This window comes from Nicotiana tabacum, chromosome 21 (assembly GCF_000715075.1).
Source record: "Nicotiana tabacum cultivar K326 chromosome 21, ASM71507v2, whole genome shotgun sequence".
Taxonomy (NCBI): domain Eukaryota; kingdom Viridiplantae; phylum Streptophyta; class Magnoliopsida; order Solanales; family Solanaceae; genus Nicotiana; species Nicotiana tabacum.
In genome coordinates this window covers 33,080,300-33,106,234 of record NC_134100.1, presented here as the reverse complement: position 1 = coordinate 33,106,234, position 25,935 = coordinate 33,080,300, and the positions used below count along the sequence as shown (strand labels likewise).

At 35.1% G+C, this 25,935-nt stretch overlaps 2 protein-coding genes and 1 pseudogene across 3 annotated transcripts; all 3 read left to right on the top strand.

Annotated features, from left to right (window-relative positions):
* The first annotated feature begins 1,567 nt into the window (after positions 1 to 1,567).
* LOC107800182 (putative 3,4-dihydroxy-2-butanone kinase) lies at positions 1,568 to 12,841 on the top strand. Its single transcript, XM_075241616.1, has 20 exons — positions 1,568 to 1,802; positions 2,687 to 2,760; positions 2,872 to 2,935; positions 3,657 to 3,769; positions 3,858 to 3,905; positions 4,136 to 4,207; positions 4,421 to 4,510; positions 5,677 to 5,850; positions 6,238 to 6,321; positions 7,004 to 7,059; positions 8,732 to 8,862; positions 8,932 to 9,024; positions 9,336 to 9,400; positions 9,771 to 9,914; positions 10,001 to 10,044; positions 10,800 to 10,883; positions 10,980 to 11,053; positions 11,138 to 11,250; positions 11,336 to 11,431; positions 12,383 to 12,841. Exons 1-20 carry the CDS (start codon positions 1,763 to 1,765, stop codon positions 12,506 to 12,508), a joined length of 1,785 nt encoding a protein of 594 aa, XP_075097717.1. The 5' UTR covers positions 1,568 to 1,762; the 3' UTR covers positions 12,509 to 12,841.
* A 3,666-nt stretch (positions 12,842 to 16,507) lies between these two features.
* Positions 16,508 to 18,589, top strand: LOC107800183 (protein BASIC PENTACYSTEINE2-like). Of its 2 annotated transcripts, none has more exons than XM_075242419.1 (2): positions 16,508 to 16,676; positions 17,095 to 18,589. In XM_075242419.1, the coding sequence occupies exon 2, from the start codon at positions 17,228 to 17,230 to the stop codon at positions 18,167 to 18,169; it is 942 nt and encodes a 313-aa protein (XP_075098520.1). In that variant the 5' UTR covers positions 16,508 to 16,676; positions 17,095 to 17,227; the 3' UTR covers positions 18,170 to 18,589. The 2 variants fall into 2 exon arrangements, with proteins under 2 accessions (XP_075098520.1, XP_016478822.2); XM_016623336.2 differs by having other exon boundaries at positions 16,628 to 16,783.
* A 461-nt stretch (positions 18,590 to 19,050) lies between these two features.
* Positions 19,051 to 19,165, top strand: LOC142175626 (U6 spliceosomal RNA; annotated as a pseudogene).
* Positions 19,166 to 25,935: the final 6,770 nt, after the last annotated feature.

The window sequence follows — 25,935 nt, the reverse complement described above, 5'->3', positions numbered from 1 at the left end:
CATATTGTCAATGTCATTGCGTAATTGGGAAACACAACATTATAACTAAGTGTAGAATCTAATGTTAATGCCTTTATTTTACCTATATAAAAAGTTTTTTCTTTTATATTTTTCTTCTTTAAATATAAAAATTTATACTTGTATATTGTCTCCGCTTTTTCTTTTTTCCTTTAAATTGTTACATTAAGATATTTTTTTGGTGGAAAGTACTAAGTATCTGTCAATGATACGGGTAATCATTAATGAATTCCCTCACAAAATGTAGGAGTACCGATAAATGCATAAACAAACGCAATAATATGTGTTGTTTTGTCATACGAATGATTAGAAAGTTAAAAACTTTCTTACCCATAATTTTGTCGATTTACAAGATCGGTTCTTCCATCTAAAGGCACAATTATCTTACTATTTTCGGTTTTAATGATTGTTGGGTATTTGGTAGTTTTTATTTTGGTAATTTTTCGCAAAAAAAAAGGTGAATATTTCTATCATGCTGCAAAAATAAATAAATAAATAAAGAAATAGTATATGTGAGAGAATAGGATAGAGTTAGAAAATGATTCATTTTTTTTTTATTGCAATTTAGAAAACTTAAAAAGATGTTACTATGTGTTATTGAAATATGATAAGGATGTACGGAAAATCACTAGAAATTAGTAGATGGTTAAAAATATATATGATGGACCACAAGGTGATGTAACATCTCTCTTAAAAGAAACAATTTCTGTTTCTTTCTTCTCCCTCTTTTATTATCAATTATCTATATAAATTATTAAGTTTTAACTGTTATTAATAAAATTATTTATACCAACAAATTATTTTTTTTGTTTAATTTTTTATTCTGCTTGGTCATTTCTTTGATTATTCAATGTTATTAACTTATATGCTTGATTAATATATTAATTTTTTTTATTTTATATATTAAATTTATTTATTTTATAGATAACTATGATACAAATTTTAAAAAATAAAAACAAGACAAAACTGTTGATAATAGAGGGTAAAATATGCTTTGAGATATGAGAGGGCGAATATCTATTTTTCAAAGTTGAGGGAGAGTTTGATTTTTTAAGCAATGTTCGGGTGTGTAAATAATTTTCACAAATTCCTTTTTCCTTACTCATAAATGTTAGTAATAGTAATAATATGACATTATTTGCGAACGACATTTAACTAAGAATACAAAGTCTCTAATTATGAATAATGTTTATTTGTAATTATAATCACTATATGACGAGCATTTCTAATTAAAAGGATTGTTTATCGAGAGGCAATAGTTATTTTTTCGCATATGTATATAATTTCTTTGCTTAAACATTTGATTTCTAACTTCTAGATTATTTTTTTCGATTTACTTGCATTGGTACTGTCGATAATTCTGTATGAGTTACATCATATACTTTTTTTATTATGATATTATAACATTAATTACTAAATTTATAAAATAAAAATGTTTGATTGGTTGAAGCACGGTCCAATTAACTAGTATTAAATAAGTTTCGTGTAGATTGGATAATATTAAATAAATTTTTTCTGTATACAAAGAAGAATAAGCCGTAACATTTTTTTATCTCCCTCTTTTTGTTTTTGGTTCGGACAAATCATTCAACAATTCAACTCATACTCTCCTCTCTCCACCTACAAAAGCCCTCTCAGGTTTCTCCTTCGGGTTTTCTAACTTCTATCGTCTTTCTGTAAATGCAGTACTATCGTCAGTGACTCGATTCTTTGCTCCTTTTTGATTTTCACACACATACATTCGATGGCTTTCCAGAGCAAGAAACTCATCAACGACCCCAATGGTAACTCCGCTTCTGAAACCCCCAAACATTACTGTATCAAATAGATAGCATTTTGTATCTTGATATTGTCTATATGCATTGCTTGACATGTTTGGTGGTCAATCAAACGGGAGTAGAGTAGTATAATTTAGGGGGGAAATTGAGAAAGAGATTTTTATTTCTTCTTTTAATTGTTTTGTGTATGTAGTATCTTTTAGTATGGAAGTAGAAAAGAGAAAATTGAGATTAGTGTTTTGTCTGCTTGGAAATGAAAGCAACTGAGTATAGTAATAAGACACTTGTAGGTATTCATAGAATTACTAATTTCCAATAGTTATCATAGAATTAGTGTTTCGTTTTCCCCTAGTATATTTTAGCTGGGCTACCTGTTGTTGTGCTTAATTTACATTAAAGACAAATAAATAGTATTGTATTGAAACGGACCTGAATAGTGCAGAATGCATGTATAAGGTTCATATAGCTGATGACAACCAATTTTGATGAGTGATATCCTATTCTGTTTCAATATGTATGTAGGTACTATTATGTGTATGATCTGTATTGGCATAATTAAATGCTATATGGTTCTGGTGAAAATTATTATAGGTGTTATAGGTCATATATACAACAACAACAACAACAACAACCCAGTATAATCCCACTAGTGGGGTCTGGGGAGGGTAGTTTGTACGCAGACCTTAACCCTACCTTGGGGTAGAGAGGCTGTTTCCGATAGACCCTCGGCTCCCTCCCTCCAAGAACTCCCCAACTTGCTCTTGGGGTGACTCGAACTCACAACCTCTTGGTTGGAAGTGGAGGGTGCTCACCACTAGAGTAACCCACTCTTGTGTACGAAAAGCCTAAGTGTTTATTTTCTGTAGATACTGAAGTGAAATGATTTGCAGATGTTGTGACAGAGTTCATTGAGGGACTTATTGAGACCTATCCCGGGTTGCAATATCTGGATGGTTTTCCTGAGGTGATCTGGCTTTTGTTACTTTGTTCACTCTTTTTGTTTACTTGTTGCAATACTAAGATAATAAGTGTTCCAAGTTGGTCTAACATGTTTATCTTCTGTTCCGAAATCCAGGTTAAGGTTGTCTTGCGTGCTGATGTTTTTGGGGAAAAATATGACAAAGTTGCGGTCATATCAGGTATTGAATTTGAGCTATGCTTATGTCTCTATTTCAATACTGGAACTTGCTTTTTATTAGTAGCATTTGGTATTTTTGCATTCAGAGCTCCATACACGAGTTGGAAATAGATGAAGCTTGACAAACTAATCTAATTTGTATAATTATGAAATTATAAAGCTTCTTATAATGAGTTATACTACAGGTCTCTTATGCATTGCGTGCTCGCCTCTTTTGAAAGAAAATAGCAGTTGTTTATGAGATTCTTATAATCATTTTTATTTGATAGAGTAACAATTTTATCAATGTGGTTGAAAATTCCTGGATAAAAGTGGCATGCAAAAGTATAGAACCTATAAAAAACATGGTTCTTTACAAATAACACCCAAACATATACTAACAGAAACCTCATGGATGCACCAAAGTTTTACTAGAAACAATAGACATGCCCTCATCTGCACAAATTATTTTCCACACCTTCAAGGCTCTCTTTCCTTTCTCTTCAGATTACCCACATAATAGTCAAAGGAACTACATCCCATCTTTGCATCTTCTTTAACTTCTGCAAACCCAGATGTACATCACAGCCTTGCCTATAGCCGTCATTTACTACTAATATATAGGAATATTAATGACTAAATAGTGTTCTTAAGAATCTCAAACTCAAACTTGGGATGTATTGTTGGAACTTCAGTATGGCGAAGTGCAGTTTAATCAGGTACCTTGGTACTTCTATAATTAGGTGGTGGAAGTGGCCATGAACCTGCCCATGCTGGATTTGTTGGAGAAGGGATGCTGACTGCAGCCATCTGTGGGGACGTTTTTACCTCTCCAAATGTTGACTCAATTGTTGCTGTATGATATAATATTACCCCTTGATTAGCACATGGTCTACATATGTTATTCCTTGATGATGTCTGCCAACTAACCTGATTCAATGTAGGGCATACGAGCTGTCACAGGTCCCATGGGGTGCCTTCTGATTGTCAAGGTAGCACGAATCCTAGTTGTTAATTAATTACTCTCTTGTTGTCTAACACTGGCTTTTAAGTTTAAATTGTGTGAATAATTCACGTAACAGATCACCAATCATCATCCTACTTTTGGTTAAACTGGAATGTTTACTGTGATGAGAAATTTGTCGTGGATCACTATTGCATTCTTCACTTTTTGTCATAATGAAGTGATCTGATGATTAGAATGTATTATGGTCCCTTACAGAACTATACTGGTGATCGATTGAATTTTGGTTTGGCTGCTGAACAAGCTAAATCTGAAGGTTACAAAGTAGAGGTATCATTGTGATATTAGTTTCTAGAATTGTTTTCTTGATATTGTTGTTATATTATTATTAATATTATTTTTGATGATGATGATGATTGGAGTAGCTAATTAATCATTCAAAAACTGGAAGATGGGGTTCACACTGATTTCACATGTGTATATATATATATATATATATATATATATATATATATATATATATATATATCTCTTTGTCACCAGATGGTAATTGTTGGTGATGACTGTGCTTTACCACCTCCAAGAGGCATTGCTGGTCGAAGAGGTTTGGCAGGGACGATTCTTGTTCACAAGGTTCACAATTTCTATCTTTGTGCATGTCTTTTAGATTTCATTTTAGAGGGCTCAGCAGGGGCGAAGCTATGTTGGCCCAAGGGTGGTCAACTGACCACCCTTCGCCGAAAAATTATACTACATATAAGGTAAAATATTACTTGTTATTGATTAAAAATAGATTTTGAACACCCTTGCATAGCCCACTGGCAAAGGTTGAACACCCTTATTGAATTTTCTGGCTTTGCCACTGGGGCTAAGATATTTGACTTAAGTTATCGACTGATTGAAGCTGTTACGATATTCCTCAGTTCAAATCAAACTTCTCCTAATTATACCACCTATAAAATATACTGGAGTTCTTCTTTTGTGTGTGTCTCCCCTTTAAAAAGAGATTAATTAGGACATAGTTTACCTCTTGGTGATTCAAAATTTGTTACTTTCCTTTTCCATCTCCATTTTCTTTCTTGGTATTCTATTTAAGACAGATAGTTATTGATAAAAAACATTTGAGAGAGATAGAGCTTTACTAAGACCTCCAACTCCTAAAAGCTAAAAGAGCCTATTAAAAACTAAAATAACGTATACATATATTTGCTCATGTATTAGAATTTCCAGAGACTAATCTTCACACCTACTTGCAAATTTCCATCCATGGTGGCCTTGGATTAGCGAAACATGATGCCAACTTGATTTGGTAAAAAAGAAGATACAGCAACGAAAATTTCTTACTAAGGTGATTCTAGGTGTATGTCTATCATCCTATGTTTTTGCGCATTTCTCTTTTTTTCTCTTTTGGGTGTATCTATGTGTGTGCTTTGGGGTTTTTTTTGGTGGTGGGGGGTGGTGTTGTTGGGGGCCTATTACCAAAATAATCTAGAGATCACCAAATTTTCATTTGCCAAATTGTCATGGTCTTTTGACAAGTTGCTTCTTCAATGCTTTGTTATAGAGGGTATATGAATTGTTTTTGTGCTTCTTTCATAACTCTACATATTAAGAAAAAAACCAAACTGATCTTTTCTATTTCTTTGTTGAATTCAATTTCATGTGAGAGTGGCTTATTTGTGGGCAGCAATCATTTTACCTACACGTCTCGCAGTATCGAAGTTTGGTCAAGTCAATGCAAATGTAATTGGTTTCAGTTGCTTTTCCGCTGATCTTTTCTAAGTTTCACTTAATCTCAGGTTGCTGGAGCTGCAGCAGCTTGTGGTCTTCCTCTTGCTGACGTTGCAGCTGAAGCAAAACGTGCATCAGAAATGGTTGGGACAATGGGTGTTGCATTATCTGTTTGCACATTGCCAGGACAGGTGACGTCAGACCGTTTAGGCCCAGGAAAGATGGAGCTTGGTCTTGGAATAGTAAGTTCTCTTCATAGGCACAGGTGTATTCATCAATATATTAGGAATGGGAAGAAGTTGACTAAATCATGCTTTACTAAATGAAACATTTGATGTTACATTGATGTTTCGGGGAGACGTGATAATCATGTGAGTTACCTTGGGTGCCATGCATGTCGTTCATATCTTTTCTGTTTATAACACTTGGTTATTCGGTGTTCCTTTTTTCAATGGTAAGAGCAGTTGGGTCTTTTGAAATGTGTGTCAAAAGTTGCAACCTCTGTGCTACGTTTGAAGCTTCCAAGATCTTTTGTGCGGGAGTGGTTAAGTGCTGACAGACTACTTAGAATTCGGTGATCTTTACTTCTGCATTATCAAATTGTGTGCACTGTTTTCTCTTTTTTCCAGCACGGGGAACCAGGAGCTGCTGTAGCTGACCTACAACCAGTAGATGTGGTGGTTTCACATGTTTTGAAGGAGATTTTGTCATCGGTATGTGACGAGTGTGAAATTTTGACTTGATATACACTAGTACTTGATGCAGTAAAAGTTTTCTGATTGCTTAAATCATCACCCTGGACTGGAAAGGATGAAGTGAAATCAGTTTTAGTTTTGATGAGATAAATTTTGTGCTAAGACAAACTCTAAAAGTGAGTCTAAAAAGCTACAACCATGTAGGGTTATGATCTTTGCACATTAATGTACACTGTAAAACCCCATGGATTAAATGATGAAGGTTCGTAATATGTTTTTCCTTACATTTTCTTGAAATAAGTTAGGTTGGATAAAATTTTGATTAAATGATGAAGATTCTTGTAATAATGAAGACGGAAGTAGAAACAATGTTTGAAGTTATATTGTTATCTGAAACACATTAAAAAGAATCATTCTGCAGTTAGATCGATTATTAGTGAAAAATAAAAAGAATCCAATCAAAAGAAGTAGTGAAAGGAAGGAACAAAGAAAAAAGAACACCAGTTTTAGTTCGGGAGTTTTTATGCGATCAGTCTATCTTTTTTCATGTTTGCATTCTTTCAGTGGAGGTAGTGGGGGGATATTACATGGCAATTTCTTAAATGCACCCCCTTCCTCCTAACAACCTGGTGTCATTTAGCTTAGTTAATGACACTTATTCTGCAGAAGGAAGTTTCACTGTTACTGAATCTCTTTGTAGGAGACCAACTACGTTCCAATTACACGTGGGAGTAGAGTTGTGCTCCTCATTAATGGGTAAGTTTGAGCCTTATTCCTGTCTATTCATGCCTCTGTCAACACCATCCTCCAAGTATTTGGAGCTGGTTAGTTATTCCTTTCTGTTTCTGTTTTGTTTTTCCCTGCTCATCCTTTCCGTCTCTTAACATTTTTGGCTGACGAGGCAGACTTGGTGCTATAGTGTTTAGAAGTATATTATGGTAGCATGCTTATTCAGGGATTGTTGCAGGAACTTCATTATTTCCATGTATTCTGTCCCTTGTGTTTCTATATTTTCCCCTTAAATGCTCCATTTGGTATTTTTGGAATACTCAGTTAACCTCATGAAATTGAGAAATGAAATCATTTTACAATATATCTTCTTTTTTAAATCAGTCATTTATGCTATACCTTTTTGAAGTGTATTCTTTAATCTGCTACAGTTATCTAGAAATGCTGGCAAGTTTCAAGATTTTTGCTTAAACTTTCTGTTTAATTCTTTTCGTGATAAAAGCAGCAGGTTTTCTAGCAATGATAGTACCTTAATATCATAGACAAAATACTTTACCTCACATTTAAGCCAAAATTCCAGCCTTACTGTCTAGGTCTTTGAGAAGACGGAGAAACTTGAGCTAATAACAATGTAATATTAAATTAATGTTTCAAAACTGTTTTGTTAAATATTTTTGTTAAATATCTTTTTTGTGAAAGTTTACATAGAAACATTTATTCAAGTTGCATGAAACTGGCATCTTTGTATCTTATATCACTATTTTGCTCGATTCGTACTGTTAAACATGTTTATTATGACAATCAGAGCAGGTATTTTACTTGATTTTAGTCCAAAGGCTGAGAGAGGTGTAACATGTTATCGACATACTATCGTTCCTCAGCGAATTCTAGTTAATTGTTCCCGGAATTATTGGAATGAAATGAGGGTTGATTAAGGTCTTTCTTTGTCTAGTTTCACTGAGTTCGATTTGGATCTATATCAATCCAACAATTCTTGGAAAGCGTTGGAAGGTACTGGAAACTCTGAATTGTTGACCATCATTGCCTTGCTATGACCATTTGGTGTTCGTGAATTACACTACAGGATGTTCATGTACTCTGGCCATTACTTCCTCTGCTCTGCCATTATCATCCAAATGTCTCTCGAAATAATGAACTATGCTTCACAAGCTTTGTATTAGTCTCTCTGGCCATTACTTCCTCTGCTCTGCCATTATCGTCCAAATGTCTCTTGAAATAATGAACTATGCTTCACAAGCTTTATATTAGTCTCTTGGTTGATCGGGTTCATTTATTGCTTGACTTATTTTTCAAATCAATGCAAGCAGAAATATGTTTGAATCTGAAAAGTTTCATAAAGCTGAAAATGTTCAAATGGATTTCGTTGCATTCATGGAGACTTGATCTTTGCATTGGATGATAACCAATTTAAAAACAGTACTGGAGCTAGGCTTTGTGCTTGAAGCTTTTATAGATTGACTTATTTCAGTTCTTTTTTATTTGGGAGAATTCACTGTACTCATTGATTAAATGATGGGTTTTCATATATGTTTTGGGAAAAGGATGTTGACGACTATCACTGTGTCATCTAATCCATTTTTCTAAATATTTAATCACCTTCTCTTGGAATTACTTATTATAGAAGGCAAGAAACTTCGAGTTTCTCATTTTTGTTTTTTTACACACTTATCTACTGCAGATTAGGAGCAACACCATTGATGGAATTGATGATTATAGCTGGCAAGGCTGTCCCAGGATTGCAGCTTGAACATGGTCTAGCTGTTGATAGAGTCTATACAGGATCACTTATGACTTCACTTGATATGGCAGGTATGTCAGGTTTATAAGTCCCTTTTATTTGCCGAACAACATTCATGTTCTTACTTCAGTTATATGCAGGATTTTCAATTTCTGTAATGAAAGCTGATCAAGCAATTTTAGACCGTTTAGATGCTCCCACTAAAGCTCCAAATTGGCCTGTTGGTGCTGATGGTCAGTTTCTATATGTCTATTATTGCTCTTCACTATGTATGGGTGGCTTGTGGTTTCCCTTTACAGTATTTTTATCTCTATACAAGGAAAGAATGAACCTGGTGTTCCCTGGTTGAATACTCCCTCACTTGTATTTCTCTTGGAAAAAGAACTAGAGTAACAGAGAAAAATTCATATTGGATTTTTCGCTAGTATCCTCTTGTATCTGTGGGTGATCTAACTACCTTATAATGCCTGCACCTTTTGTAGAATTTACCTGTCTAAGCTAATAAATCTACTTTACTTACTGGAAGTTAATTTTTGTTTTCCAGGTAACCGACCTCCTGCAAAGATACCTGTTCCGCTTCCTCCACCACATTCGATCCAGAGTGACAAGGTATGCCAAATTTATGGAAGGTAGTTGCATTTCTTATATTATATGTACTTTATATCTACATATTATTTGCTTTGAAGGCACTGATCTAAGCACATACCTCCAAATAAGGGCCTAATGTCACTGATAGTAAGTATGCGATTGAACAGTCCCTGTCCCAAATGTCAAGTGTAACTCCCACTTGCAAATCTTCTACAGATTTTGAGGATGGGAGAGACAGCATTGCATATTTTATGTACTGTTGCAGATCAATACTGTTTATAAATGACGCTATAATTCCAACCCTTCTAACTGTTACTTTTAAAGTACTATTTAACTGTTTTACATATTCATAAAATTATTCTTACTTGCTGTCTGTTTCTTCTTTTATCAGACATTGAGTCGGCCTGAAAAACTGAGCTCTCTGGGTCATATTCTTGAGGCAGCTATTGAAGCTGCAGCAACTGAAGTTGTAAATCTCAGGGATAATTTGAATGAGTGGGATAGCAAAGTTGGTGATGGTGATTGTGGTTCAACTGTAGGTTTTTGGATAGCATATTTGTTTCCCTCTATTTGTTTCACGGTTATCTGCATTTAATAAGCTCCTTCGTTGTGAAACTGCAGATGTTCAGAGGTGCAGTGACTATACTTGAAGACATGAAGAAGTAGTGAGTCTTCTTCCCTAGATTATTTCCTCGTGTAGTATCTCCAAGAAAGTAGAAAGGGGGGCAGATTCTTCTTCCCGAGATTATTGCCACATATCCTCACTCCTTGAGTAAAAAAGCAAGGCATCTGCCTCCCCCTTTTTCTGTGTTTTTAAAATCTCTTGAAAGAATGCTTAAAAGCAAAGTTTAGTTACTTTTAAAATTGTTCAGTGTACAGACAGATTTTATCCAATTGTTTTTCCATATTTTCCTGCTTGCACCTGCTGTGGGTGGTTATCAGACTGTTCAGCTTGCACATATCTACTTGCAGCATTTTTAGAAGCTTAGTTTTGCTGCTCTTAGGATATCCTTATAGTTAATCGTTGGGTATAAATAGATTTTATTTTTGAAACAGGGAGGTAGAAATTTCTGTATGAGCTAAAACACATTTGTGAGAGACAGCTTGATATGCTCTGAAGTTCTGTTCAATTTGCTTAATAGTCAATTGTTTTGATATGATATGACAAATTAGCTGCTTTTGCGTGCTTTTCCTTTGGCTATTTTTATTTTTATCTTTTCTTCTATGTTATTACCTTCTATATTATCTTTGTGTCTTATAGGGTCATTGCCCTCTCTTTTCACTGTAAAAGGTGATAAAAGACCTTCCAATTGGTTTTAGCAAGTCTGCTGTTCAAATTTGAGATAGTTGCATAACAACTCTGTAATTGAGGTGTATAGAAGATTTTACTCTTGTCCTTTCTGAACTATTTTTTGCGCAGCTATCCGTTGAATGACCCTGCAGAAACAGTCAATGAAATTGGATCTTCTATTAGAAGAGTAATGGGGGGAACAAGCGGTATCTTGTAATGCATTTTCTCTTGATAACCATACTCTTTTTTCTTTCAACCAAGTTTTTCTTTTATATTACCAGTGTCACTAAAGATCTATCTTTATAACAGATATGATATATTCTGTAAGGCAGCATATGCAAAGTTGAAAGCAGATTCCGAGTTGGTTGTCACAGCTCTGCACTGTTAGTTGACTCCTAGACAGTAAAGACTTGATGTTTGTTGCTTCAACTCTTTCTTTCTGTACCAAACAGCTCTTTTTTTTTCAGGGGCTGATGCACTTGAAGCTGCTATCGCTGCTGTTAGTAAATATGGAGGAGCTCGTGCTGGTTATCGCACACTTTTAGATGCTCTTATTCCAGCATTGTCAGCTCTTAAAGAGGTCAATATAATATCTTCGATGATACATCGTTTACAGTTTTTTCCTGCAAACCTTATTCATAGAGATTTTTATGCATTGGGAACAGAGGTTGAGTGCTGGGGACAACCCTGTGGATGCTTTCGTTATTTCTGCTGAGGCAGCAGTCGCTGGAGCCGAGTCAACCAAGAACATGCAAGCGCAGGTATTATCACTGTATTTACTTCTAATATGTTGAAAGAAAATAGCATACACGGTGTTTCAGCAGTTTAATTTCCCAAACATTTTACACAGTGATGGTGGTTAGTGCTAAAAAGGTAATTTTTTTTACACAACAGCACAAAAATATGTGAAGCTTAAACATATTTTAGAAATGGAGTGACTGTAAAGTTCTTTATACACGTTTTTCTTCTTTAAAGACTATACACCTTAAGCACCTTCACATCCCTACGAAAATGTGTTAATATCCTTTTCCCATTGGCTCAAATCCACATGGAATTAGACTTGAGGAAATGATTAACGTATCTATTCAAAAACTTAATTTGGCTTTATAGGTCTGACATAATCGAAGATATTACGAAGATATTTAAAGTTTACTTCGATTTCTAATTCCAGATACATAAAGAAATTTAGTCATTTTCTATATTTCCATATTAAAACCTGCTTTGGCTGATAAACTCAAACTCTTAGAATATGACTTGTCCAAAGGGCTTTCAAATGATACCTCTAGAGGGTTTAAAGTAAGTTCGAGATGCCATTTACTGTTTTAGGTATTCAGAACTAAAGTTTGAAGTCTTTGTTCTTATGGGTGAAAATTCATATGATTCGGTGCTTTCTTGAAAGATATTTTGATTACTACCAGACTTCTAACATATCTAATGTCAAATAGATTGAAGATTTTGATGGAGATCTGGACTAGGCTGTGTCAGGAAAGTTTCAAAGAACGTTATTTTATTGGAATCCTTAACCGAAAATTTTGATTATTAATTTTCTTTACCTGTCTTCCTCTGAATGGAGATAATGGTCGTTGAAATTTTAGAGGAAAGAGGAAACTGATAACAGAAAAGATTGTCTATTTGTCATGTTCTGTCTTACTTCTGTAACTTGGCTGTCAATTTCTTAGTTCAGTGAGGGTCCTAATCAGTTGGTTTTCTAGGCTGGCCGTTCAACCTACATACCTGGAGATGTTCTTGCTTCAATTCCTGACCCTGGTGCCATGGCTGCAGCTGCGTGGTACAGAGCTGCTGCTTTAGCTATAAAGGAGAAGTATAATACAGCATAAGCACATTTAATTGGCCATACCTATTACTTCCTGCAGGAATTGGTTTTTCTTTTTCTCGAGGAAGAAACTAATCCAACAATTTTTTGCTCATAGACCTTGACGAATTAGCTTTCCGCTTATGCAGTGCTGCATAAAGCCGAGAGAGTGTAGAAAATGTATGTTACAGTCCTTTGTATACAGTGTTCTCAGTGAGGAATGCCATAACTCAAATCGGTGCACGTGGTTGTAATCTTCATTTTAACAATGAACTTTTCAGTTCAGCACCATGGATTCCTGCTACCTTGGGATCTGTATATCCCTTTACAACTTATTTGGATTGTCCCGTTATGCTTGTATGCTACCCTTCCCTTTTGTCTCTGCTCTTGTCGAATTTCATCTTCGTGCAGCATTATAATCTGGTGGAGTCGAAAGTTTTTATCAACTTGTCTAGAAGTCCAGAAACAAGTTGGAGTGTAATTTGAACTACTGTGTTAGTCATCTGTCATTGAAGGTGTCGGAAGGCTATTTGTATATAATATCATTTTGTAGTAGGTCTTGGGTTTCCTTTTTTAGTGTTCCCCTGGGAGTGGTGGAGCATCTCATTTTGATGGAATATATTCTCCGTTTCTTCAAGTGATGGACCTAGTTATGATTAGGCCATTCACCAATCTAGTAGAATTTATTTTGAGAGCGGCTATACAATGACATTTTTTCTTTATATTTAGGGGACTCGATACAATCTTATCAAGTAACTTAAAAATTCATTAAGTGCAGTAAGTTCGATATGGAGGTTAAAACATAATGTTTAGCTATCAAATGAATGTTTTTAATTTATAGTTAAGCGGAGCTGAAAATTAGATCTGTCTGATGGTGATTGTACAACTTAACCATTGAAATCAATTTAGACCAATTAAAGGTGGGGTTGACGCAGTATTAAAATATTGAACGTTATACCTCTTTTTTGTTCTTAGGATAATAATCAAAACCTGACATTTAAGATTGAGAAAAGAGGTTACTTAATGTTTGTGGATTAAACAGTCCAAATGTCGAACTTTAACTCACAATAAACGGATGACAGTTTTAAGAAGAGAGAAGAACACTTGGTCACCTTCGAGAGTGCGGTGGCCAAGACACAGATTGATTACGTGCTCCTTAGGAAGTGTGATAGAAGTCTTTGCTCGGATTGCAAGGTTATTCCGAGTGAGAATCTCTCGACCCAGCATAGGTTCTTGGTGATGGACTTAGAAATCATGAGGAAGAGAAAGAAATAGCTGTGTATGATCAACCTAAGATCAAGTGGGGAATTTTGACCAAGGACAAAGCTCGAGAGTTAGAGGAGAAGTTGGTGCCTATAAGGACCTGGAGGAGTAGAGGGGACATGATTAGTATGTGGACCTCAACAACGAATTGTATCAGGGAAGCGGCTAGAGAGGTGCTAGGGATCTCGAAGGGTTACTCTGATGGGCACAAGGGGGACTGATGGTGGAATAAAGAGGTCCAAGAAAGAGTAGAAGTTAAGAAAACGGCATATCCGAAGCTGATGAAGAGCAAGGATGAGGAGGAGAAGAGGACAAATAAAGAGTGGTACAAGAAGACCAAGAAGGAGGCAAGTTAGCGGTTACAGCAGCTAAGCCTGCAGCATTTGGACGTTTGTATGAGGAACTTAGGGACAGAAGCGGGGACAAGAAGCTATACAGGCTAGCCAAGGTGAGAGAAAGGAAGGCTATTAAAGACGAAGATGAGAGTATTGATGGAAGAGGCACATATCAGGCACATGTGGCATACTTACTTCCATAAACTCCTAAATAAAGAGGGAGACAAGGACATCGTTTTGGGTGATTTGGAGCACTCCGAGAGTTGTTGAGATTTTGGTTATTGTAGGTGTATTAAAATTGAGGAGGTCGAGGGGACTATTCATAAGATGAGTAGGGGAGAACGACCGGGCCAGACAAAATTTCAGTGGAATTTTGGAAGAGTGTGAGAAGGGCAGGCTTGGAATGGCTCACTGGGTTGTTTAACATCATTTTAGGACGACGAAGATGCCCGAAGAATGAAGGTGGAGTACGATGATTCCGTTATACAAGAACAAAGGTGATGTTCAAAGTTGCAACAACTATAGGGGTATCAAGCTGCTGAGTCACACTATGAAAGTTTGGGAGAGGGTGATGGAAGCAAGGGCGAGAAAGGGTGTGTCTATTTTCGAAAACCAGTTTGGATTAATGCAGGGTCGTTCGACTAGGGAAGTCGTTTATCTTGTAAGGAGGTTGGTAGAACAATATATGGAGAGGAAGGGGGACTTGCACATGTTCATTGATCTAGAGAAAACATATGACAAAGTCCCAAGGGAGGTTCTATGGAGATGTTTGGAGGCTAGAGGTATTCAAGTAGCGTATACTAGGGTGATTAAGGACATGTATGAAGGAACTAAAACTCGGGTGAGGACAGTGGGAGGGGACTCATACCACTTTTCAGTTGTGATGTAGTTGCACCAGGGGTCAGCTCTTAGCCATTTTTATTTGCTTTGGCATTGGATACACTGACGCATCACATTCAAGGGGAGGCACCCTGGTGTATGTTATTAGCAAACGATATTGTACTGATTGACGAGATGAGAAGTGGTGTTAACACGAGACTGGAAGTTTGGAGACAGACCCTAGAGTCTAAAGGTTTCAAGTTGAGTAGGACCAAGACAAAATATTTGGAGTGTAACTTCATTGACGGGACCAGTAAAGCGGATGTGGATGTGAGGCTTAATACACAACTCTTCCCCAAGAAAGATAGTTTCAAGTACCCAGTGCCTATAATACAAGGTAATGTAGAGATTGACGAGGATGTTACACATCATATTGGTATGGGGTGGGTAAAATGGAGGCTCGCATCAGGTATCTTATGCGATAAGAATGTACCTCCTAAACTTAAAGGTAATTTCTAAAAAGTAGTAGTTAGATCGACTATGTTGTATGGCGCAAAGTATTGGCTAGTCAAGAATTCTTATGTCTAGAAAATAAAAGTAACAGAAATGAGGATGTTGAGATGGATGTGCGGGCATACCGGGATTAATAAGATTAAGAATGAGGATATTCGGGCCAAGGTAGGAGTGACCTCCATAGAGGATAAAATGCAGGAAGTGAGACTTAGATGATTTGGGCATGTGAAGAGGAGAAGCACAGATGTCCCGATAAGGAGGTGTGAGAGGTTGTCCTTAGTGGGTCTTAGAAGAGGTAGTGGTAGGCCAAAAAAGTATTGGGGAAAGGTGATTATACAAGATATGACTTTGCTTCAGCTGGCCGAGGACATAACCCTTAATAGGAAGGTATGGAGGTTGAACATTAATGTTGTAGGTTAATAGGTAATTAAGCGGGTTTTCGGACATTTCCATTGTTATTAGTGACAGTCTTGTATTCTAATATTTTAGATTTCTATCTTCATGTTGTTCCATTCGCTTTGTTTTCTTTTATCTTGTTCTCATTATTGCTTGTTGCTACTGCTCTTTTCTCATTTTTCCTCGTGCCGAGGATCTACTGGAAACAACCTTTCTACATTCACTGTAGGGATAAGATCTGTGTACTATCTATCATCCCCAGACCCTATTTGTGAAACTATACTGGATTTATTGTTGTTGTTGTTGAACTGATGGCAGTAATAATATATAAATTACTTATTATTCCATACCACAAATAAAAAGGACATTAGACCTTGAAAGAACAAGTAATTCTGGACCTTGAATCACCATAGGGATGTAATTTGGGGGGGGGGGGGAAGGGCAAGGATTAACCTCCCGTGACATGTCAGTTTAGTTGTTTTTTACAAAATTTTACCTTGCCCGCCCACCCACCCAGCCAAGCCCTGCCGCGTTTAGCATGAATTATGCCATATTGATACAATGGGAGATGGATTAAAATAATTTCTATTTTCTATAAAAAATATTAATCACACCCCTTAATTCTACCAAAACCAAATCTCTACTTCATTCCTATTTTCCACGTGGGATATTATTGTTGTTATTATTATTATTATTATTTTTAAAAAAAATTCTTTGTAGTGTTATTTCATTTAACCTTCTTTTATTTTTCTGCAATTATTAATTCATACCGAATCATATTTTCTATTCTTTAGAGGTAAATAAGGGAGTCCCTTCGAATAGAGGGGATTACAGTCTCAAACCCTAACCAGCCGACTCTTCCCTCCAGTCAGTACTCTCTCCTTTTCTGAGTACATTTACGGATTTAACTTATTTCACTCCGCATTTCTATATTTGAGCTATTACATTCTCTATTTATGCCAAGATCTAAATCAGTAAGCTTAAACATTACTGATTTTACATAAATCTTAAAGTTTTGCTGTCAGCATTATGTGTCTCTGTGCATTTTGTGGCAATTGATTGAATGTATTGACTCATTTTCAATTCCGCTCTGCATTTGTGGTATTATTGCTTGTGTTATTTTTCTAAGGTTTGATTTGGTTAATATTTATGCATGTTTATGTGCCTTGTGGCTATTGATTGAACGTATTGTATTTTTTTTAATTCAGCATGATGTTTGTAGTTTTGTTACTTGTGGTTTTTACGGTTTGATTTGGTGAATTATATCCTTTGTGGTTTTTTGTAGGGTTGAAAAGGATGATGCTTACATGCTGTGGCATTGATTTTTTTACTGATATAAGCAATATTTACTGCTGGAGTTTGTCAAATACGATCTTTGTTGAAAGTTCAAGCCCTCTTGATATTGGTTTCATGCAGCCATGGATGGAAACGGTATGAATATACGAAATTGGGGTTTTTTCGAGCCACCTGCAACAGTCTTGAAGGGCCATTTGGGCCTGCAACTCATGTCCTCTATGGATGAGAAGCCCCTTTTTGGCAACATTCACGACCATCACCATCACCATCACCATCACCACAACCACCAAACCCACCAGCCTCACCATCCTACGGTTATGGAGTCGACTAATGGTGGTGCGTTTCATCACCATCGGGTTTGTGGGATCTCGGAGACCCCCATGCCCATTGAGTATATGAGGGATTCTTGGGTTAATCATAAAGACTATAGAGACAAGTATCTCAATGTGCTATCCGGAAACCACCACTATCTTACGGGTTATGGTTTTTTGCCTGAGACGTCTTCTGCTCAGTCCATGCAGATTCACGAGCAGCCAAACTTGGTAAAAGTTGAACCTGATCCTCAGCTGGAAGAGGTTTGTCAAGAAAGGGATATTGGTGGGCTTGCAAAGAAGAGGGGAGCTGGTAAATCACAACTGCTGAAGTCCCCTAAAAGTAAGAAGGCAAAGAAAGCTACTAGGGTCCCTAAAGTCGAGGCTACCCCATCTGTTCCACGGGCTAGAGCTCCCAGAAAAAGTGCAGAAGTCGTCATTAACGGTATTACTATGGATATTTCGGTATTTCCTATACCAGTTTGCTCATGCACTGGGGCAGCTCAGCAGTGTTATAGGTGGGGCTGTGGTGGTTGGCAATCGGCTTGCTGTACCACTAATTTATCTTCATATCCCTTGCCTATGAATACCAAAAGGCGTGGTTCAAGGATAGCAGGACGGAAGATGAGTTTGGGAGCGTTTACAAAGGTACTAGAGAAACTTGCTTCGGAAGGATATAACTTTTCTAACGCAATTGATCTGAAGCCTTACTGGGCAAAGCATGGTACAAACAAGTTTGTCACTATCAGATAGATTTATGGTGGTTATGCTAGCAGTTTTCCCTAAAATGGGGCATGGTGCGTTTCTGGTGTACATAGTTGACTATGGTTGGGACTGAGGCATGTCAGGTAGTTTCTAACCAGTGAAATTCAGGTGTTGCAACCGTTCAGATTTTGTCCTGTGGCCTCTTGGCTAAGGTTTTACTTTCAGTTTACCTTTGTAGTTCACGGAGATATCAGGCTAGCCCTAGTGGCAGGTTATGGAAGTTGCAGAGGGAGGTACATTTGTTATGCAATTGGTGGTTTCTTAATTTATTCAATACTAATGATCTTTGATTAGGAAGTTTTGCATTCTTTTATTTGTTATTATTCAGATATTGACTTTCTAACTGTTGCTTCATGTTAGATCTTTTTTGTCTTCCTATGAGGGATACCTTATATTTGATCAACTAAATGGCTATGTCCTGCACTATACTTACTGTTATTAAAACATGGGTTCTGACCTGTCATTTTTAGGATTGTTGTCTTAATTGGGTGATTTTCTTTCCAAATGGGAAATTCCATTCGATATCATGTATCAATGGACTGAATATCAATGGCGTAGCTACATACATTGAAGGGTGGTCAAGCGAACACCCTTCATCGAAATATGATAATGTGTATATTACAACTTATATTGTGTATATAGGTTAAAATTATTTGTTATGTGTATATTAAATTTTGAACACTCTTCGCGAAATTTCTGGCTTCTGACACTGCTGAAATTTACAGCTACAGAGATACTGAATGTTCGCTTTTTTTTTTTTGGCACCTCCGAATGCATGTGTCAAATTCATCTGGTGGAGTAACTTGTATTGTTATCACCACTGCCTTAGGTGTTGACTGATGTTAATTGCTAAATTCAACTGATTGATGAATTCTTGTTTTGAAATTCTGGCATTACTTGAATTCTCTTGAGCTATACAATGAAGATTAGCATAGGCCTTGTGTAAGGATGTCACATACAAATTGAGAAGAGGTAAGTGTTTAAATTTTTGATCAATACCCATTTAGTTGGTGTTAAGTTTTAGTCATATTAGCAGTTGTATATCTCATATCGCTAGGAGTCTTCTAGTCTCGTTATTAGAGATTTATATGCCAGTAGAAATGTAGAGGACTTCTAGTGCTGGAGAAACTAAGGTATATATTATTGGACTGAGACAAGTTTATGTGGAGTAACATCTACCGTGAGTAGAGGTGGCAAAATGGTTAAAAGAAAACAATTATTCACCCATATTATCCTTTAAGCAATGGGTTGGATAATGAACTTTTTAAAAACGGGTCAAATATAGATAAGAACCATATTACCTATTTAGAAAATGGATAACCAATGGATAACTAATTAGTTTAACTTTTACATTTGTAAAGCTTCGAATTGGGGTTCCTCATTTGGGTAGGGGTGTCAATGGTTCGGTTCGGCCAGTTATTTTATAAAATTTGTACTATACTAATTTTTCGGTTATTCCATTTTGTATAACCAAAATTAGACTTTTCGGAACCGTCCCAATCATCTCGGTTTCTCTTCGGTATCGGTACAGATTGGTTATTTTTTGGTATTCTTTTAAAAAAACGTCATACAAGAGTCGCTATCCGAAGTTAGAATGCGATAAATATGTACTTAGGACTTTCGCAAAATTTTCTAGATATTTTTACTATTATCAAAGTGATGATAAGGAACATGAAAGATGTCCAGTATAGAGATTCATCGCACTATTCTATGGTAGCGTAAAACAAAATAAGCTAAATCATATGAGAGGAAAAATATCCAATACCTAGTGTCTTCGTACTGAAAATCGTTGGAATACCTAGTGGCTTGCTACTCAAGATATTAGAATTAATTTAGTTTCGATATGAGTAGTAGAATATGTTCGAAAGTTGGGATTTTTGATATTAATTATTTGGTCACTTGTAGCCATTTCCATTATCCCAAGACCCAAAAAAAAATTAATGTTGTGGTAGTTTTAAACTTAGTATATAAAATATATTTTTCATATATAATTTTATTCGGTACAGATCGGTATTTTTTCGGTTTATTTTTATAAAATTAAAAACCTACCCTAATTATCGATACGGTTATAAGTTTATATAAAATTCTACGGTTTTATTAATTAAATCTAATAATCGGTTCGGTACGGTTCGGTTCGATCGGTTTAGTCGGTTTTTGAAGATCCATTGATACCCCTAAGTTTGGGAGACTAAGAATTCTCCCAAAAGTGATCATATTCAAGAAGTCATGTATAATATGGATATCCATATTATTCGCTGGGTAATCTATTTTTTATCTGTATTAAATATGGATCGGGTCGGGTCGGATAATTTATCTGTTTTTTAAATTACCCGTTTTTGACCTGCCCCGCCCGTTTGCCACCTCTAACCGTAAGGATCCTCGCTTAACCGACCCTAACTTGCTTGGGATTGAGGTGCACAGAGCTATCTTATAAGATGAGAAATGCTCAAACACCAAATAAGGAGACAAGAGTATTGTTTCAATTAATGTGTGTATTAGATACCAGTCTATAATATTTTATTTAATTAAATAAGGATCCGATTAAAGTCATATTAGCACTGAAATTTTTTTATATTAGGAGTAAAGTACTTAAGAATGAATCTGTCTTAATGGTATAAAGTTTAGCACTTTGAGTCACCTACAAAGACTTTCCATATCTGTTTTCTTATTTTCATAACCATCTGTATTGCCGGTATAAAAGACTTGCCGTAACCTTCTTTTACAAAGACTTTCCATATCTGTTTTCTTATTTTCATAACCATCTGTATTGCCGGTATAAAAGACTTGCCGTAACCTTCTTTTAAAGCCTTTCATCACATACATGACCTATTATTTCCAGCAGTTACCGGATTTTACGATATATTATAAAACTAAGTGCTTTTTATATGCATATCCAGATGGTAAATGAAATATCGCTAGTTTTTAACTCTCTTTGCAGTCATAATGCTCAATAAATGTTTCTTCCTTGAACATTGATTTGTTCTAACGTTGTTATTGCCAAAACTGAAAAACGAGATCTCATAATCAGCTCTTCAGCTGAATTGTTACTGAATAGTCCACCATAACCTTGGCTTTTTTAATTAGAGAATTCCTCTTATCTCTCGTAAGACTTGTTAGAGTCCACCGATTTGTCTCGTCATGTAGATAAATTTAATTTCATGAATCATAAAAACGTGCAGGGGCAGCTAGATTTAACGTGAGTTCTGTTGGTTCGACTTAACGCATTGCTTTCGGCTCAAACTAGGCATATATATATATATATATATATATATATATATATATATATATATATATATATATATGAAAAATAAGAAAAATATGAAATAACGATCCCACTGATTCTAGACAGCCTCAGCCTCAGCTTATGTCGAGTGAGCAAAACTAGAATGAAGAGCTTCTTCGCTCCTCCTTGCTGGCATACATATTGCAGAATTCCACTACTCTCGATTAAATTTTGAATTTCTTTATCACTCTCTTTAATAGGATTGACAGATTTCTCCTTGAAAAAAGACAGATGAATCAAAATATAGGTTCTAGACAAAAATTAGGTGCAAAGAACCGACTAGACTGACCTAGTGGATAAATCAAAGAATATATTGTTTCGTGCTATTCTCGTTTCCTCTCTTCGATGTCTTCTTTATCTTTATCTTTTGTTAAATGGTTTTCAACAATTGGTAGTGTAGATTACACGCTTGCGGCAAACGTGAAAAAGAAGAGCAACATGACAGTATTATGGTTGTATTCAGTGTCATGAGCTCAACTAAGTATTTTGGCAATTAGGAGATGGAGTCGAAATTGGTAGAAGCCACTATTTTTAGGTGAACCCTCTGTTTCTATGGGCCACTGAGCCAACCATGTAATGTTGGATAAAAAGCGTTTATGAGATTTTACAAGATTTTGAATATTTAGTATAAAATTAACCAAAAAATGTGAAGACGATTCCCACAATTTTAGCATTAAAATGTATGGACTGAGAAAGGAAAATCAGAGGACTGGACAACTTTCTTTATATATTTTTTAAATTTATTCAATCACTATATGTAGAGGGTGGGGAGAAGAGGAGAACAAGAAGATAAAGAGGAAGGGACCCAAGGTTAATGAAGCGGATAAGAACCATGAGGCTAAGACAAAATATTAGGTGATTTCTTCCCATCTATCCAAGCCTTTGTGAATAAAGTTACCCGTACCTGTTGCCGGTGGAGGTGTTAAATGTTTGTCTTAATTTTCTTACCATATTGGTTTTCTTATCTCTCGAAGGACAGGGCAACATATTTATCATATTTGAGTTTTCCTTTTCTTAGAAGGAAATTATAAATCTCCCATATTTGGTTAGTCCCTTTTCTTGGAGGAAAATGTTTGGACTTTTATAAATTGAGAATCTCATTCAGTAGCATCCACAATGTAGTCCCTAAGGGGTTTGAGAGTCTTGTTTAGGGGGAGAATTTCGGGACAAGTGTTAGCCTGCCACTTGTGTTTGCCTCTTTGTGAGGTTGTTTTCTTGATATTTTGTGCTCTCTTTTATATAATGGGCTCATCTCCGCATGTGGACATAGATCAATTCACTGAATCACATTAAATGTTTGTGTCTCTTTTGATATATTTTTCTTTTGTTGTTTGATTTATCGTCGTTCAAGGTTTGCATTGCTAGCTTCCGCATGACATAATTACTAAAAAAAAAAAAAGAGGTAGATCGGGCCATCAGATTTTTATTTTCCAAAGACATTTGGCAATCGAAACCTTTTTATTTGTGCCACAAGCTGGCAACATAACAAACTAAGGATAAAAGTTTAATAGCTGCATTTGCCTAACTAATATTGGCCTCAAGCTTCCCATGTAATGCGTTTCCTGAACAATTAGTCTAGTTATGTCTGCACAGCTTCTCTTCTTGTGTTGAAATTTTTTATAGTTTCTCTCCAGCCATAATTGATAAACATCTCCTGCTAAAATCATTCTGTAGGCTGCTTGCTTTAGAGTTCCTCTTATTGGCATGTATTATGGTACATTCAAGCTCCTCTTTCCATCCCTGCACTGATCTGCTCACGGCTTGCCATATTAGACTAGTTGAAAACCATATTTGGTTAGCCTATCCCAGGTATATAACCTTAAATGAAGTATGAATAACCATTTAGGGCTCCCTTGATTGTTACATATGATCCTTCTCCAATTTATTTTTGGAAATTTCCTCTTAATTGATTATATATAGCCCTTATAGAATAGCTTTATGAGTTCAGTACGTCCTTTCTCCTCAAACCAGATTCAGTTAAATACTTTGCAGCTTGTAAAACCTTCTGAATTAATCATGAAGCTTGCTTACTAATCACACTCCAGGGCTCTTTATCTTTTATGTAGTAGACAATGCACTAGTGGATCCATAGCTTGTTCTTCTTTTTGCATATTGCAGCTTTGTTACATGTGTATTTATCAGTTATATTGAGACGTTTTTTCCATGCCACAAAAGCCTCTTTTTGGCTCCAGTTGCACCTGTCAAGGGAATCTCTTGCATACTGTTTCAATTTTTGAATAACCTTCTTTTGGAAGAGGAAAAATTTGTGACCAGAAGGATTGCACAGTACTAATCAATACACTCTTGATCAATTATATCCTCCCTAAGAATTTGGCAGTCCAGCTAGTCACTGTCCAATTGATAATCTCTTTGTGCTCAAAGGTACTCCAAGATATCTAAATGGTAGGACTCCTACTAAGAAACCAAGTTGCTGAATAACTTCCTATTAAATACTAACTGGAACCACCTCCAAAATAGGTGTAACTTTTGCTTTGATTTGCATTTAACGTTGAAGCTTTGAAAAACTGTTGGAAGCAGTTAAAGAGCATCTGAATAGATACGGCATCCCCTTTACAAAATAGGAGTAGATCATCAATAACGCTACTTGGGTGATATTCAACTTCTCACATCTAGGATGAAAATTAAAGTCCGGCTTGTACTTTAGACTCCTCAACAATCTTGTCAAATATTCCATTGTCAAGACACACAAATATGGGGACATGTCTCACCCCTCTCTTTGCAGCAAAAGGAGGGGTATGACTACAATTTATAATGTTTATAACACGAGTCCGGAACCAAAATGTGTGCGGGAAAAAAATATAGTGACCTTTTTATATATAACTCCCTTTTAAAGGGCGCTATACCTTAACGGCCCTTTGCCCATTAAGGTATAACGTCCTTTAAAAATGCGCTATATTTGAATCTACATGGCGCAGGAAAAGCAGATAAATAGAATTTAATGTATTAAAAGAGAAGTTGAGTGCTTGGTGGTGCAATGGTTAAAGTCTAGGTATGAAGTTGGTTTTGGCCTTGAGGTCTAGGGTTTGATTCCTTCCACCAGCATTATTTTGTTTTCCAATTTCTTTTTTATTTTTTTTGTCTTTTCATTATTTGGTTTAAGTATTTAGATATAAATACTTTAATATTTATAATTACTTTTCAATGTAATTAAAATAATTTAATATTTATTAGAAAATTATGATTTTTGAATTCATTAAAAGTAAAAAAAAAGAAAGAGAAGCCTTTTATTATTTCGTTAAAAAGTCTATCAACATTTTAAATAGTTCTTATTTTGTATTATACGTAAAACTAAATTATTTTTTTCTCCTTTTATTTTCAAATTAGAATTATGAGTTTTATTTTATAGTTAAAATTTTCATAAGAGAAATTTAATTAATATATACAGTTTAATCTATTACTTGGAATTCTTTCATTTTTTAAGATTTTTTTAAATTTAGTTATTAAAATTTTAGTTATTAATCAAAATTCTAATTATATTTTTTATATTTTTCTTGAAATGTATTTTTTATTTCTCCTTTTATTCCTTGGCTATTGTAATTGTATTATCCATTTAAAAATTTTAAATAAGAATATGGTTGTTCTTATAATCCATTAGGATTACTATTAGCTAAGTAATGGAATATAATTCTTATATTCTTATTAGGAAAACTAATTAAATGGTTGCTCATAGACTAATTTTTTTCTAATAAGAATTATCATAAACTAAACTAAATATAACCATTTAATTTATGAAAAACCATTTAATTAATTTTTCTATACTAAATTTTCATAAACTAAACTGTATTGTAACCATTTAGTTTATGAACAATCATTTAATTAATTGTCTTGATAAGAATATGAAAATCATAATCCATTACTTAGATAATAATAATTCTTCGATTATAATTTTAAAGATTAAATAGTTATAATAATTTATATTTAATAATAAGAAAATTATAAGATTTATAATTAGAATTTCGATTAATAAAATTCATATAGTGTAAATATAACTAAAATTTTAATAACTAAATTTAAAAAGAAAGATATCAAAAAATAAAAAAATTCAAGCAATAGATTAAACTATATATATTATTCTCTTATAAAAATTTTAACTATAAATAAAACTCATAATTCTAATTTGAAAATAAAAGAAGAAAAAAATAATTTTGTTTTACGTATAATACAAAATAAAAACTATTAAAAATGTCGGTGAAATCTTATAGTCAACTTTTCTCTCAAGTGCCGCTGCTACGGTGTCGTGAACAGTAGCATAATGCTTCACTATTCATCTAAAGAAACAGTGATTCGCTATTGTTCATCGCGGAAAAGCTGGAAGTTTGAGCTTCAATGACCATAATGGCCAGCGGCCAGCCACTTTTTCCGGCTGGTCAACCCTCTCCCTCTATCGCCCCAACAAATACGACCACAGAATCCAATCCCCAACCTTTTAGATTTCTCGAAAATCCTAAAA